Consider the following 15578-nt stretch of genomic DNA (forward strand, 5'->3'; position numbering starts at 1 on the left):
CCCCAGCACTGTTCCCATCCCCCCCAATTCCCCAATAAAAATCTTTAAAAAAAAAAGAATGGTTCCTTGGCTTTTATCGTAAAATTTTTTGGACCAATTCTTTGGGCTGCAGTTCAACAATGCTAGTCTATGATTATTCCCACCTCACTACTTCTTGGGTAGGTTTTTAAATCTCTTATTTAGACTTCCTTTGTAAAATGAGAGGACCGGATGTGTGTGTTTTCTGGTCCCTTCTGCTTCTAACACTGTAATACTTCTATGATCAGAAGTCGCTTCAAGGCAGGTGAGTTTCCCTGTGAGGGGACTATCCCTCCATAAGGAGCTCTTAGAAAAAACGATGTTCCCAGTCTAAGTTTTCCAAGATGGAGATTTTTTTTTTTTTAATCAAAAACTATTGCCAATCCTAGCATTTAAACTTCCTGCAGTGAAGTCCGCAAGAGATTGTCTGGCCCCAGGAACCTAGAGTTAATCTTACCTGGAGGATAAGAGAACAGGCCTCCAGGAAGCCATTTGAACAGGAGGGAAGGGAGGAAGATACAGGAGAGAAGGTTGCCAAAGAAAACTCAGCATATTTCAAAGGTTTGTGTTGGGCGCGTCCAGGTACCACGGGGAGGAAAGGGAGTGAGATGTCCATGTGAAAGACGTGGCAAAAGCCCAAGCTTTGGAGCTGACCACATGGGCTCAGGCCCCCGCTTCACCATTTAACTAGTTGTGTCGTCTTGGTTAAGTTCTTTAATTTCTCTGAATCTTCATTTCTCCTCTATAAAATGAGGAGACTAATAATTTTTACCACACAAGGTTGAAATGTGAATTAAGGCAATATAAGTGATTTAACCCCGGTGCATGGCACAGAGTAAATGCGCAAATAAATCGGTCTTCTAATGAACTGTTATAACTGCCTCTGGCATCAATTTCTCGTAAGACTAAATATAGGTCATACTGTTTATTTGCTTCCTGAGTCAAATTTTTCCTTTTGTGATTTATTTATTTATTTATTTAATTTATTTATTTGGATTTATTATTTTTATTTTTTATTGTTTTCTACCTGGGGAAGCATGCCTAGAGGGGCTGCCTTCAATCACTTAACTGATAAAGCAGGCTGGGCAGGAGATCTCTCTTGAACCTAATGTTATAAACTGAACTTAACATTCAGTTTATAACATTGTGTCTAGAGAGAAATGCTTTCTAAGTTTCCCTCAGACTAACCTAAAGCTAAGTTTTTGGTATATTACCCTTCAGTAAGTATGAGGCTATCTTGAAAGTTGTTAAGATTATTTTGTTTTCATAGTAAATTACCACATCCCTAAATCTCATTAAAAAAAAAAAAACCAAAACAACTTTGTTTTTATTATAAAAGGGCAAAGGTCTATTATACAAAATTCCAAAAGAAAAGAGATAGCACCCCTGGCTAATCCCATACTCCTGATACAATTATTGCTAGCTTATGCCTATATTTCTTTCTAGAGTTTTCTTATGTCTGTGGTTTTAGTGGTAATCGTATACAAATATAGTGTTTATTTTCTGTTTTTCTTTTTATTACTTAAGATTTGATCATAAGTGTTTTTGTGTTATCACTTGGCACAGAAAATACTTTGGTTTCCATTCTATCCATTTAATTGAAGATATGTTTGGCTATAGAGATGATCAGTTTTAACATTTCTGTTAAACATTTCTGTACTCTTCTGATAACACGTTTAGAATTTGAGGAGAGATGACGTTTTGGCAATACGGAGAGGATGTGCGGGTTATTGCTACTCCCCAAGTGGCTTTTATCCCTTAGTGTACTCACCATGATCCGGATGGGCCCTCAGCAACTGGAATTTTGTTAATAACTAAGAGCATAGGCACCTCTCAGAGGTGAATTCATACTCAAGTATGGAATCAGATTGGCGATTCATCAACTGACGGTGAGACATATAGTACAAAAGAGTAGTGGTTCTGGCAGCCACCAGTGTGTCTGCCTGTTGGTCATTCCTAGTCTAGAGTTAAAGTAAAGTAATATAACAATATCAACATTGATGGTCACCACTTAGTGGCTGCTTACTGTGCATTAGGAGATGCGCTGACGCTTGATACATGAATACATTAGGACATCCAGTCCAGCAGTAACCTCGCTGGGCAGGTAGTGTCTTTATCCCCATTTTACAGATAAGGAGACCAAGGCTCATTGAAGCGATTGGTTTGAGGTTTCATGGCCGATATATGGTGGAACTATAGTTTCTGTCTAAATCAAAACCCCTGACCTTAAACACTGCTGTAGCTCTGCTATTCTTACAGAGGAGTGACCTCCTGTGTTGGCATTCTCTTGTGTTTCTTGTCCTCTCCCCTACTTGATGGGATGTACCCCTTATTATTGCCTTGTTGTGAAAAAAATTTAGAAAAAAATTCTTCATTTTTCATTCCTTGTTGTTGAGGAACATGTTTTTCTAGCTCTCACAGAAAAGAGCTTTTGTCTTTTCCTGCATTTTCTCTTTGGGTCACAATGCTCTTTGTAACAAGATTTCACATGTTGTTAACCTTCTCTTGATGCTGTGCCAGGAAAGGGCAGTTAAGGCTGTATTTTAGGCTGTGCCCACTCAGAATGGAGGAGGGGTTTACAGACTCTTCTTTGCCTCCTCCTCCCGTGTAATAGCTGAACATGGCTTTTCTCCAGGTGACAGAGAGCCTGGGTGATAACCCAGAGAGAACTCCTGTGATGTATACATGCGCAGAATCTTCTACCTTTAAAATCTCTGAGTTTCTGATCTCTCGACCCTAGTAGAACTTCCGTTACTGTTAGTCAAGATCCGCTGGGGATAGGTTTTCAGTTTGTGCTGACGGGAATCATTTTGGGATCGGATTTCCATTTGAAACATGTCTTTGTGATTGCCTTCTAGAGATTGTTGGAGCGGAACTACTGAGCAAAAGCAGACCTTGGAACTGAAGGGTTGTCATCGAGTTTGCAATCAGATTGGAAAAGCTGGACTTGAAGTCTTCTGCCTGCAGTGAGGCAGAGCGGTCCATTTTGCTCACATAACGAAAGACATGGGCTTCCACATGACTTTCTACCTATCCTACAAATTCCGGTTACTGTTGCTGTTTACTTTATGCCTGACAGTGGTCGGGTGGGCCACCAGTAACTATTTTGTGGGTGCTCTTCAAGAGATCCCTAAAGCCCAAGATTTCATTGCTAATTTCAATAAGGTCATAGTTTTGGGAAAGAAAGAAACTCTGACTGATGAAGCGTCTGTGAAAAAACCAGATCTTGACAATTGCCCTTCTGTGTCACCATACCTCAGTAAGTTTTTGTTTTTGTTTTTTTGAACAAATGCTATGTAAACTTTTTTATTAGATAATGTGTACAGAAAAGTACAAAAACCAGAAGTACCGTATTTGCCGGCGTATAAGACGACTCGGCGTATAAGACGACCCCCTAACATTTCCACTCAAAATACAGAGTTTGTTATATGGTCGGCTGTGTGCGATTTTGCGAGTGTGGTAAAATCGCATAACAGCAAAATCGCACAACAGCCGAGCATACACCCAGCAGCGCTGCTGATGCCTGAACGGTATGTGGAATGAAGTGGGCGGGCATCGGGAGGCCACTATGGCACGGGGCAAGCACTATGGGCAGTCTATCTGAAGTGTACCTGGCGTATAAGACGACCCCCCACTTGGAGGCATATTTTTCAGGGCCAAAAAATCGTCTTATACGCCGGCAAATACGGTATGCAGCTTGGTTAAGTGTCACAAAAGGAACACACCTGTGTAGCCAGTATGTAAATTACAGAAATGGCATCTTCCTAGAACCCCAGAAGTTCCCATGCTTCTTTCAGTCACTACCCTTACTTCAGTATTCTAACACCATCCATAGATGTGTCCTGTTTACGAACTTGACGTAATTGGAAACATACACTCCACTCTTTGGTGTCTGGCTTCCGTTGTTCAACATTGTGTTTGTGAGCTATATCCATACTGCTGATGTAGAGTCTTCAATTATATGAACATACCCAATTTTAGTATCCAGCTACAAAAGTCTCAGCAGCATACGTCAACAGGCATTATTTAGCTCACAAGTCTGTGGGATGAGCTTGGGGTCAATTGATCTAGGCTGGTGGCCCTGCTCCTCATGTCTCTCATCCTTCCCCTGGCACCAGCGGGCTAGCCTGGGTATGTTCTCCTGGCGTCTGCAGAGCACAAGTACAGAAATGCAGGCACATTCTACCCTCCACTTGTGTCACATCTGTTAGCATCCCCTTCGCCAAAAGTATGGAGTCAAGAGACAGGACTGAGTACATTCTTCCATGGTGTCGTTAGTGTTTATTTCTTAAATATGTTGTTTTGATTCCCCTTTGATGTCTTGCCTTTCAATTTAAATGGACAGTGAATGGTTTTAGTGAATACATGAATTAGAGAGGAAAAACGCCACTGCGATATTATATATAACCCACAAAAGTTCTATCAAACCTCTGATTCTCCAGAACATCAAAGTGCTTGTAGTTTCCCAGACAGTCCTCTGAGCCTTATATTGTTCCCTCTTTCCAGAGTGCCTTTTCTCAATCTATGTCTCCCTGGTGGCTTCCTGTTCATCAAAAATCCAGCTTAGGTTGCTTCTGTCCCAGAAAAGTTTCTGGGATTGCCCCAGAGTTAATCTTATGCTCCCTGGGTGCCTGCCTATATTTCTGTTGTTGTGCTGACCACAGGGTGTTTTTCATATGTTTGCCTTTCTTCCCCAGGACACAGCATGCAGGCAGGATGAAGGCAGGGTGAGCCTTCCCAGCTCTGCAAAGTCCAGTGCCCCTCACTGGTCCTACCCAGGTGGCTCTCTGCATACACTAAGTTAGCTCTCAGTGGGACTGCCTGCGCTCTTCAGAGGCTTCTTGCTTTTAGCTTAACAAAAACCTGCAGACCCCCTTCCCTAATTGAATCGCAGTCTTGTACTGTATTCTTACTGGCATGCTGCTTTTCAGTCATGGAAAAGCCAAAGTGCTATTCCTGCATGTGTGAGCAAAACTGTTCTGCTTACACATTATACAATTTGAGATAGGAAAATGAGTTATAAAAATGCAGATCTGACTGTCTTATCACCCTTGTTTAAAATCTTCACAACATATTTAAGCAATAAATGCATTCATAAAAATCGGAGGGCAGTGACCCAATACTGAGCAAGTACCTGGATTAAGAGGGTGACATAGTAGTGATGAATTCAGATGGGCCATTCGTGACCCAAGGAGGAACAAAACTTGGGAGGATGTCATGGGGGTTGTAGGGAGACTGGTAGAGTAAGTGGAAGCAGGCACTAGAGGGTTAGGGCCCATAAAAGTTACGACAATGAGAAAGTGAGCAGCAAGAGGATTAATTTATATCAGACTTGTTGCATGAGGCTCTGTCAGGGGCCAAGAACAGGTTAACTTGGATGATGGCGTTTGTTAACAGGCTACACAGGAAACCATCTCAACAGCCACACCATCTCCCAGCAGCCCTGTGCCTGACACCAGCTCTAGTAGCTTGCTTTCCTGTAACTTCTAGTCTTACTGTTTGCTTCTAGGGCATAACTGCTTGGCCGACCCCGTCTTGCATTCAGACCCTCCAGGAAAGGCTCTTTCTTATAGGCCGATTGTTCTCTCTACATGGCCGGAAGCAGTTATTTGCCTCTGGTGCTGCTGGGCAGAGTCTTTTAACAACCTCATGGACACTAGAACCTGGTCCCAGCCACCATCGCCAGGGTCGGGGATGGTTACATGGAGCAAGGCCCTGTGACTTATACACAGGCAGAGCCTGGGACTGCTTTGCTCAGAAGAGGGTAGCACGACGTACAAGCATCTTTAGATTTTACAGCTTGATCAGTGTATATGGAGTTTTAGAAAAGTGTGGCTCAGTTCCCGAGCCAGAGGTCTGCCTCCTCTTCTTAGTCACTATTCCCTATTAATTCCGATCAGAGAGGAGGGTCTGTGGCTTCAGCCTGATCTTTAGAGCCTTTCATGAGATTGGTTACTGTGGATGCCTCTTGGGTTTCAGACTTGCTGAGCAAATGCTCTACTGGGATGTCTGCTACCATGGCACATTGGGAGAATTCTGGCGCGTATCTGTGGCACATACCTGTTGTGCATACCTGTTAATGCTGGGTTAGAGAGCGAGGCTAGTTTCTACATCTGCCGTTTTACCTTCAGGGAGCTAGGAGAGCTGCTAAGAACTTGGAAGGAGTGGGAAAGGGGCCTTGCCCATGAGCTTGATTCCATGGAATGCCCTTGATTTTTGAGAGATTTCACCTTCCTTTAGAATTTTGAGAGGGAAAAGTGAATAGAGCAAATCTGAAGTTCGTCTAGCCCTGACCTCTGCTCTTCACCAGGGTCATTGGGACAGAATGCATTTCATACTTACGGGTGAATCACAGCCAGAGTTGGTTATCCAGACACAGGGGAATGCTCTTCTATGTCAGTTACGTGCTTTTGTAGCCAGTAATCTGAGTCACATGATTCTGTGGTTGTAGTTCATGACCAAATGAGGCTTTAAAATAGCCATCATAAAAGCTAACACTCATATGGTGCTCACTGAGTGCCAGGCGATGTTCTATGTGCTTTACATGTACTGGCTCCTGTAAGCCTATCAACACTTGAGGAGGTAGCTACTATGGTTTCCTGTGTTCTGTTTTAATTGTAGGAGGTCAGGACAAGCTCATTTTCAAACCAGATCTTACACTGGAAGAAGTGCAGGCAGAAAATCCCAAAGTGCACAGAGGCCGGTATCACCCTGAGGAATGTAAGGCTTTGCAGCGGGTTGCCATCCTCATTCCACACCGAAACAGAGAGAGACACCTGATGTACCTGCTAGAACACCTTCATCCCTTCTTGCAGAGACAGCAGCTGGACTATGGCATCTACACCATCCACCAGGTGAGTGTGGGGCGGACCGGGGCTCTGCCTTCAGACTCTCCTCTCTGAGGGGCGTGGCTGTTTGTCTATTTTGGTTAAAAGGAGCATCAAACTATCGTCAAATGAGACCTCTCTTACCTTGTTTATCCTTGAAAGGAGTAAAGGAAATTCTTGTTCCGGCGTGAGGAGTAATGGGACTAAGTGCTGGGAGATTTTACTGCCTCTTCAGTGAACCTCTGGAGGAAGCTTGTTTTGTTGTGAGCCCTTCCTTGTTAGCCAGTGACTGCCCGATGATTTTTCCCTGAGATTTACCTATGTTGACCTCTGCGTTTGCTTTGCACTCCACGATGAGATGCTGGAATTGTTTTGTGTTATTGAGCATGGCTATTCATTGGGGATCTACATTAGATAGAGAATCTGACAGACTACTGTGTGTTAACCGCCATGGAGTTCAAGGACCGTCTCCACCATTCTGCCTTTAACTTTGCCCCTATTTATTCTGTAAAACCTGTTTAGTTTTTCCTTTCTTGGTTCACTTGTTTGGCTTCCAGAAGCATGATTTAGTAGGAACACAGTAACTGTAAGTGTGGGCTGCTTTTGAAGAGTTTATTTCTAAGTGGAGTGGGTGATTAAAGATGCCTTTATTTGGTGTTAATGTTTATTGAGAGAAAAAGAAGTCATCAACTTAAATATCCATAATTTTCAAATTATTCTGGGCCATCCAAATAATTTCCCCTCACTTCCTTACAAATGCTAAAAATGTAAGCAAAATCATTAATTACATGCCTACTATTGGTTATAATCAGTAATATTTGTTTTAGGAAAATTTTTCACAAATCAGAGGCTACAGCTTTGCAGTATATAGTTTACAGTAAACTGGGGCTCTTGAAGATCAATGTGCATATATAAGATATCTTGCCCTTTTTTTTTTGTTTTTTAGTATTTGAAACAAAAGTTACTATTATTATTTGTTTTATAATTATTTTTGTTTTTAATATTGTTAGTCATTCTGAGTTCTTACTCAGAACAGCCACTCCCAATGTAGAATATTTTTATGAATAGAAAAATATGTCTGCTTTGTGTTATTCTTTTCAGGAAAGTACTGTGGTAGCTTTTGTGAACTGCCTGTACTTTTGTTATGATAAACTATTTATTGATCTAGAATTTATTCTGAAGGAAATTGATCCAAACAGCCATGAAAAAATGAATACCGTAAAATCTTTTTCATACAGCTCTGGTCTGATTACTGGTCGAATGGTGTTCTTTCCATCCTCAGTGATGAGTCCCATCTTGTAAGGCTTTCAGCATTAAGTGTTAAAACAGGATTCTGTTACAGTGATTCCAAGAGACTTTTAAGTAGCTTAGAAACATTAGCAATAACCTTCTCTGTTTATAGGTCAAGAATTTTTATTTTATTTTATTTATTTATTTTTTTAGCTGAGCCGTCCTGCCACCTGTTGGCAGCTCAGCGGCTGCTCAGCTCAGGCCTGGACTTGAACCGCTGTTGCTCAGAGCTCAAACTCTTGAGCGAGCTCTTAACCAACTGAGCCACTCGACCGGCCCTTAGGTCAAGAATTCTTGATCCTCTCTGGCAAGCTACATCTCTTGGAAGCTTAGTGTAAATTTGTTCAATAGGATAAGATTGGGATGAGCTGAGAGTTGAACAGTGAAGCAGTGATACATATTGGCATGACTAGTATGTTAGAAAGGTTTTGTAGTTTTACATCGAACAAATAAAGCATGTTAAAAATTACTTTGAGTTCTTTTTATTTTAAAACTGGGTTTTTAAAAAATTGTGATAAAATAACATAACAATATTTACCATCTTAATCATTTCTTTTTTTTTTTTTTTTTAGCTGAGTCATCCTGCCACCTGTTGGCAGCTCAGTGGCAGCTCAGCTTGGGCCAGGTATTGAACCGCTGTTGCTCAGAGCTCAAACTCTTGAGCGAGCTCTTAACCAACTGAGCCACTTGGCCGGCCCACCATCTTAACCATTTTTAAGTATATGGTTCAGTAGTGTTAAGTATATTCACATTGTTGTACAACCAATCTCTAGAACTTTTTTATCTTCCAAAACTGAGACTCTGTACCCATTAAATGAAAACTCCCCATTTCAAGCTACGTTTTTAAGTTATATAATTTAAATGTGTATGCAACGTAAAAAAAGAGTATTTTATTGTTATTGAATCTACCTATCCAGACCTTCATGTCACAAGCATAGTTGTGTAATACCAGCTCTGGCATCTGAGCTGAAGGAGGGGCACAGTGTGAAACCTTGTCTCAGGAGCGTTTCAACTTGTAATTTCCTTATCTGTAGGCTGGAAGTAAAAAGTTTAATCGAGCCAAACTCTTGAATGTGGGCTATATAGAAGCTCTCAAGGATGAAAATTGGGACTGCTTTATATTCCACGATGTGGACCTGGTGCCTGAGAACGACTTGAACCTTTACAAGTGTGAGGATCAGCCCAAGCACCTGGTTGTTGGCAGGAACAGCACTGGCTACAGGTAAGGCGGCTCTGCTCCTGGATTAGGTGGAGAAACCTGCCCTGGGACATAGCGTACAGTGCGTCTGAGGAAAACGAGAAATACGGAAAATAGTATATGACATATCACTTAAAGTTCAAAACAGGAATTAGAGCAATTCGCTTTTTCCTTACTAGGAAAAAGCCCCGCAACGGCCTTGGCAGAAGATCAAAAAGACAAAAAAAAAAGACAGAACAGGAGAGGGAAAATAATCCAGGCATTGCAAATGATGGGCAGACTCACCTGCAGCACCCACATAGTGGAACCTCTGCAGGCTGCCCCCCACTGTGGAGCACTCAAGTAACTTCCCTCTCTGTCCTTGACTTCCCTCTCCAGGAGGCAGTAAGAGTGTGTCCCTTATTTATGTCAAACCTATTAGGCCTTTGTTGCCAGACGGTGACATTTTTTTCCAGACTGTGGCATCTTTCTAGTGTTCTGAGGGAGAGTGGGGAGGGGCACATCCACAGAGTGCCCAGGAGCCAGAACACCCAGCATAAAGTCCTTTCTCTCAAAGCCCCTGTGGGCAGTGCCATTTCTGCCTTGTGACCCCCAGGAGGGGCATATCTGCTTATTTTATACCGGCTCCTATTTAAGCACAACCAAGGGGGAAACAGTGACCAAGAAAATTCTCTACAAAAGAAACTAGATTCACTCGTGTGTGTGTGTGTGTGTGTGTGTGTGTGTGTGCGTGCGCATGCACACTTACCTGACAGCCTGCCATGCTCATGTCTGTGGTGCTTACTGTGCTGGTAGCCGTGAAACCAATTTAAATAAGGCCCAGCGCCTGCCCTCAAGGAACTCCCTGTTGGGTGCTGGTGTGGGGAGACAGCTATGGTGGAGTTGCATTAATTTTGCACTTAGCTTTGCAAATTCTACCATAAACACTTGGTAATAAGGGAGAATGGGGAGGAAAACAAGCTGAGGGCAAAGATGCCAGGAGGCAGGGGCAGCGGGGCCTCAGAGCAGGGGAGGTTCTGGAAGAGAATCTCAGCAGTGTTTCCTTTGGGGAACTTGATCTTTGGATCTGAGTCACGTTATCTGGAGGTCTCTGGGTCACCTCTGCATTGAAGAAGGCAGCATGTCATGGCTGGGCACCTCAGTATTTTCAGAAGCATGTCAAACGGTCCATTCACTTATTGTGGATTAATAAGATAGCACTGTCTACAGCACAGGATACCTGTCCTTCAGACCCTTGACATAGGTGATAACTTCCCATTGACCAGTTCTCTCTAAGTTACAGTCACACATGGTTTAGGTTTTTGTTTTGTTTTGGAGTTCAGGTACACAGGGCTGTTTTAAGGACAGGTTTTTTGTTTTTTTTTTTAATTCTAGATTTTATGTTTGTATTAAACTCAGTTCTTGGGCATTCCTGCTGGGAATTGATTTTGAGTAAAACTTCAGTGTCACAATCGTAGATTTCATCAGAGGCTACTCACTCTAAAAACAGCCCCTGTGTGAATCTTGCTGTTTTAACTTGCTATTGTAATTGGCCACACATTTATTTTTATGGCTAGCTATCAGAAAACCTTTGTCTTCCTTGAGTAACTGGCAGGTTTTCTTAATGTGAATCAGCTGATCGAATGTGTCCCCTCTTTTGCAAGTTTTGCAAGAAACTCTGAGCTAAACGCATGGCTTTTTTTCCCTTTTTTTTTTTTAGATTTTATTGGAATTGGGGGAGGGAACAGCATTGGGGAATAGGGGAAGGGGAACAGACAAGTTGCTGTCCTTTTGTTCTTCAGTCTAGTTGTGGAGGACGTTGCTTCACTGGCCCATGTTGGTATTATCATTGCGCTCTTCCCGGGTGAGGCAGATTGGTTGCTGGCCTCTGGACGGCCGCTCACGGTGGCTCTTGGCAGCTCACGCCGGCTGCTGGCCTCTCTCATGCTGGCTGCCAGCCACTCTCATGGTAGCCCATGGCAACCCACTGCAGCAGGGGCTGCAGCCTACGCCGTCGCTGGTGACTCATGGCAGCTCAGCTCCAGGTCGAACTGTTGTTCACCATCTTAGCTGTAGAGGGTGCAGTGTCGCTGGCCCTCATGTGGGATCCAAACCGGGGCCCTGCTGTTCGGAGCTGGCGTCCCAAGCCAGCCCTTAACCAATGCGCCACTCGGCCGGCCCGAGAAGCAGTTCTTTAACCTTTCTTTCTGACTGGTCTCCTGCACTTCCCAGTGCAGCTGCACTGGTCTCCAGGTGCTCCTCAGACAGCCTGCACTTTTCTCCCTCTTTACTTTCCCTCATGGGCTTGTGACCACCAAGAGTTCCCCCATTTTCCTACCTACTTGACTCCTCTGATGGGTGGCATCTCCATCTTCAGAACCCTGATCACACTCACCTCTCTTGTTAGACTATAAAGTCTTGGTGGGCAGGGCCCAGGGTTCCAGCATTTAGCCAGCTGTCTTGCTCCCGGTGGATAGTGGTTACTCAATAGATCACGGCCAGACCATCAGTGCTGCCTCTCTCCTGGTGACCGTTCAGTGGTGCTTGACAGAATATGCCTGGGCAGTGGTTCTACTCAGTGTGCTTGATGAAGCTGTTGCTCTTCAGGTAGTTAAGAATCCCTTCCCAGTCAGAGTCCACTAGCCGTGGCAACAGGTCACTGCGTAGACGTCTTGGGTAGTAATAGCTGCCTTCTATTTGTTTTAGGTTATAATAATACCATTTTCCAGAATGTTAGGTTGAGAGTATATAAGGAACTCTGTTTCCATTATGGGTTAAACAGGGTACTTCCCATCTGTCCTAAGAACATAGAAACAAACAGCTGGACTACAAATTAGCTTTTGGGACTCCACCTGTTAGATGGCAAGTGTCTGTGTGTTTATTGATCTCTCCTTTGGGTTTTTCTTCTTCTCTGGAAAAGCAGAACTATTTCACTGGTCCTGGAACACTTTGGACTGAAGTTAAAGTTAGAAATCCTCCATATATTCACATCCTTTTATTTAGTAGCATCCATGTTATTAAGCTGCCTTCATTTGCATTTCTGAATTGTTACAGATATCTTCAGGGGTATCTTTTCCCCTCAGATTTGCTAATAGGTCCACCAGTAATCATTAGACTCCTGTGTGACTGGGAGGTACCCTCTGACCCGGTCCCTCTTGATCTCTTCTTTTTCCCCTTTTTCTTGTTGGTGTCTCGACGGCTCCACCCTCTGTCCTCTTCTCACCTACCACATTGTCCTCAGACGGTGTATTTCTCTACTCCTGGGCCTCCACGCGCCGCCCCTTGACAGCTTATTTCCAAGGCTGTGTCTGTAGCCACGCCTCTCTTCTGAGCTTGGACCCGTATCCTTTTGACCACGGGCAAAAGCCTAGGGGGAATCTCAAGTTCAGCTTATCCAAAACGTAATTTTCTGTCTTCCCCTCAAATGGTGCACAATTACAGGTACCTCTGTAGACATCTGCACACAAACATTAGCAATAACAGGTGGGTGGTACCTTGCTTAGTGAGCAGATGTGAGCACTTGTCCAGACTCAGGAGAGAAGGCCAGACGGGGAAAGCCAGGCACGTTAGGAGGTGGAAGCCAGGCAGGCGTGGATGGCTGAAGTACATGGTCTTCAAGATGTCCCCAGTGTCCTGAATCGGAGACTTCTCAAGTGTCTGTGGAGAACAAAAAGTCTGTGCTAATGTTTGCACCTTTTCTCTCCTCTCTTCTTCCCCAGGTTACGTTACAGCGGATATTTTGGGGGTGTTACTGCCCTAAGCAGAGAGCAGTTTTTCAAGGTGAATGGATTCTCTAACAACTACTGGGGCTGGGGAGGCGAAGACGATGACCTCAGACTCAGGTGAACAACAGAGACAGGTCCTCTTCACCAGGCTCTGCTATCAGTGGTGGTTCTGGAAACCTACGTTTTATGGTTCTGGTAGATGCCAGCCCAGCAGGTCACAAGGCCACAGATTTTGGGCGTAAAGAGTGTCGGGGCAGAGGGAGCCCAGGTTGGCCCAAATTGCTCTTTGTCACAGGCAGTTTAGAAATGATGGAGGATGGCCTATTCCTGGATCATGGTAGATTGGGGTCCAGAAGCGTTAATGGAGGTCTCTGTGGACTTGTCAGTGGGTAGTGCTTACTGAGAAGGGTCTCACAAGGGAATGAAAAGTCCCAAACTGCAGAGTGTCTGCAAAGCTACAATTTGAAGAAAGTGGCCAGAGGGCCTGTTATAAACCTATGCTTTCTACTGGACCACAGGGGACCTGGGCACAGTTCCCAGTGCCCAGAGCAGGGAGTGCCAACAGCCTGGGATGAGCTGCACCTCCTGAAGCAGACCAGAATGTGCACTCGTCATGCATTAGCCAGCCCCACACATTGTGGGAGCAGCTGCTGGCCGGACGCCCGGTCGGACTCTGGCCTGTGGGCATTACCCTCAGACTCTCTTGGACTGTTCCCTGCTCTGAGGTATTCAGAGGGAATATATCTGGCCTTTTCTCTCAGCTCCCTGCCCTGAACTTGGGTTTTATGGCTAGAAAGTTATGGGTATCCCTGTCTCCCAGAAAGGAATTATTCAAGAGCCTGGGGCCAGTCTCTTCAGATTTCTAAAAGTAAGGTCTTTCTGGCTATCAGGAAGTTCCCCTTTCCTCCTGCTGTTTTCTCTGAAAAGGAATGTTCTCACCTGGGGTTCTGAATTAATTAGTGTGACTGCCAGAAATTTTCCCTTGCTTCAATGTAAGGAAGTCAGGGCTCCCTGCTGGTCTTGTTCCCATGTCCAGGCTGAGAGTCTCTGGGATGTTTCTCAGGGGAGGGAGTGGATTTCCCTGACCAGAGGCTCCAGAGGAATAGCTGTAGTGATGGGCAACAATGCTTCATGGCCCAGCCCAGCACTGGCTTGTGTGGCTGTGGCTTATGAAGTAGACCGGAGGGTGTCTGCTGGATGTCAGGGCAAGAGTAGCAAAGGCTAGATGTAAACAATATCTATCATCTTCCCAAAATCCATTTCACTGCCCAGATGGGATGGTTAGTAGAATTTTGCATTGATCCATGTATTGTCACTGTCTTTTTTCCTGTTGCTCCTCAGCTTCAAGGTCAAGGGGAACCCCCAAGTTGGGTTTTCATTTGATAAGAACAACATAGTTCTTGACTAATGCTATGGATAAACCAAATGATTTGAACACAAGTTGGTTGAGATTTCTTTACTAAATACTATGTAATAAATGCAGCAGGCACCACCCTTCTTTGCATTTCTATATTACATTGCAAATGAGATTGAATTATCTCATTTGAGCCCATCTGATCAACTCTATATAACACCATTGGCATTTATAGATGGGAACGAAGACCTGGAACAATGAACAACTTTGTAAATAACAAAGTCTCAATTTGAACCTAGGTTTGTGGGCTTTAAATCTGTGACCTTAAATGATCATTATGTTCTTTGTTAAAAGAAGGAAATACTAAGTAAATTAAGAATCTTAAGAGACTTAATTCTCCTCTTTGTCATGATGTTTTAAAAATATGACTTTCTCAGTTGTTTTTGGAAAATGGCAAACTATAAATTGACACATCTCCTTTGTACTCCAAAAGTAAATGTTAAAATCTGATTCTTTTATGGACTTAACTGCCTGAAGCAGTTATAACATTATAAGAAAATACTTTTTTGTTAATATCTACATAATCAAGCTACGTGTGATTCTCTTTATGCACATGTGTGTAAACTTTTGCAAATGATTCTTTTAAAGTGCCTAGTGTTAGGTAAGAGTGATGGAATATTAAAAAAAAAAACACCAAAAAAACCAAACACCTCTGCTGTTTTTCTAGGGTTGAGCTTCATAGAATGAAAATCATCCGGCCAATGCCTGAAGTGGGTAAATATACAATGATCTTCCACACTAGAGACCAAGGCAATGAGGTGAATATAGAACGGTAAGTCCTCACATGCCGGCAAGCTGCCTACTTAGTTTGTCCTGTCAGGACTCTGCCGAATCCGATCAGATGAGCAAGTTTATTGTGTTCAAAGCTTTTTATTAAGGTAATTTTTGAGACAGAAGTAGAGGGAATGGTATATTGCACCCTCATGTATCCCAGACCCAGTTTCAACAGTTATCAATTCATGGCCTCTCTTCTTTCTCCCACTTTTTTCTTCCTCTTCCACTGGCTTATGTAGAAACAGGTCATATATCACAGCATTTCATGTGTAAATACTTCAGTATGTATCCTTAACATATAGGAAGGCTTTAAAAAAGAACCACTATACCTAAAATAAAATTAACAACACTTT

At 43.4% G+C, this 15578-nt stretch overlaps 1 protein-coding gene across 3 annotated transcripts in view; it reads left to right on the plus strand.

Annotated features, from left to right (window-relative positions):
- The window catches only part of B4GALT4 (beta-1,4-galactosyltransferase 4), a 22431-nt gene extending 6916 nt beyond the window's left edge, over nt 1-15515 (plus strand). For 2 of the 3 annotated variants that reach the window (XM_019650503.1, XM_019650512.1), the window contains exons 2-6: nt 2877-3277; nt 6640-6872; nt 9170-9357; nt 13032-13154; nt 15119-15515. In XM_019650503.1, coding sequence (XP_019506048.1) covers nt 3025-3277; nt 6640-6872; nt 9170-9357; nt 13032-13154; nt 15119-15227 — 906 coding nt within the window. In that variant the 5' untranslated portion in view covers nt 2877-3024 and the 3' untranslated portion in view covers nt 15228-15515. The remainder of the gene's footprint in view (nt 1-2876; nt 3278-6639; nt 6873-9169; nt 9358-13031; nt 13155-15118) is intronic. The other variant, XM_019650521.1, reaches the window with a different exon arrangement.
- The last annotated feature ends 63 nt before the right edge of the window (nt 15516-15578 follow it).

This window comes from Hipposideros armiger, unplaced genomic scaffold, assembly GCF_001890085.2.
Source record: "Hipposideros armiger isolate ML-2016 unplaced genomic scaffold, ASM189008v1 scaffold_8, whole genome shotgun sequence".
NCBI classification, from domain to species: domain Eukaryota; kingdom Metazoa; phylum Chordata; class Mammalia; order Chiroptera; family Hipposideridae; genus Hipposideros; species Hipposideros armiger.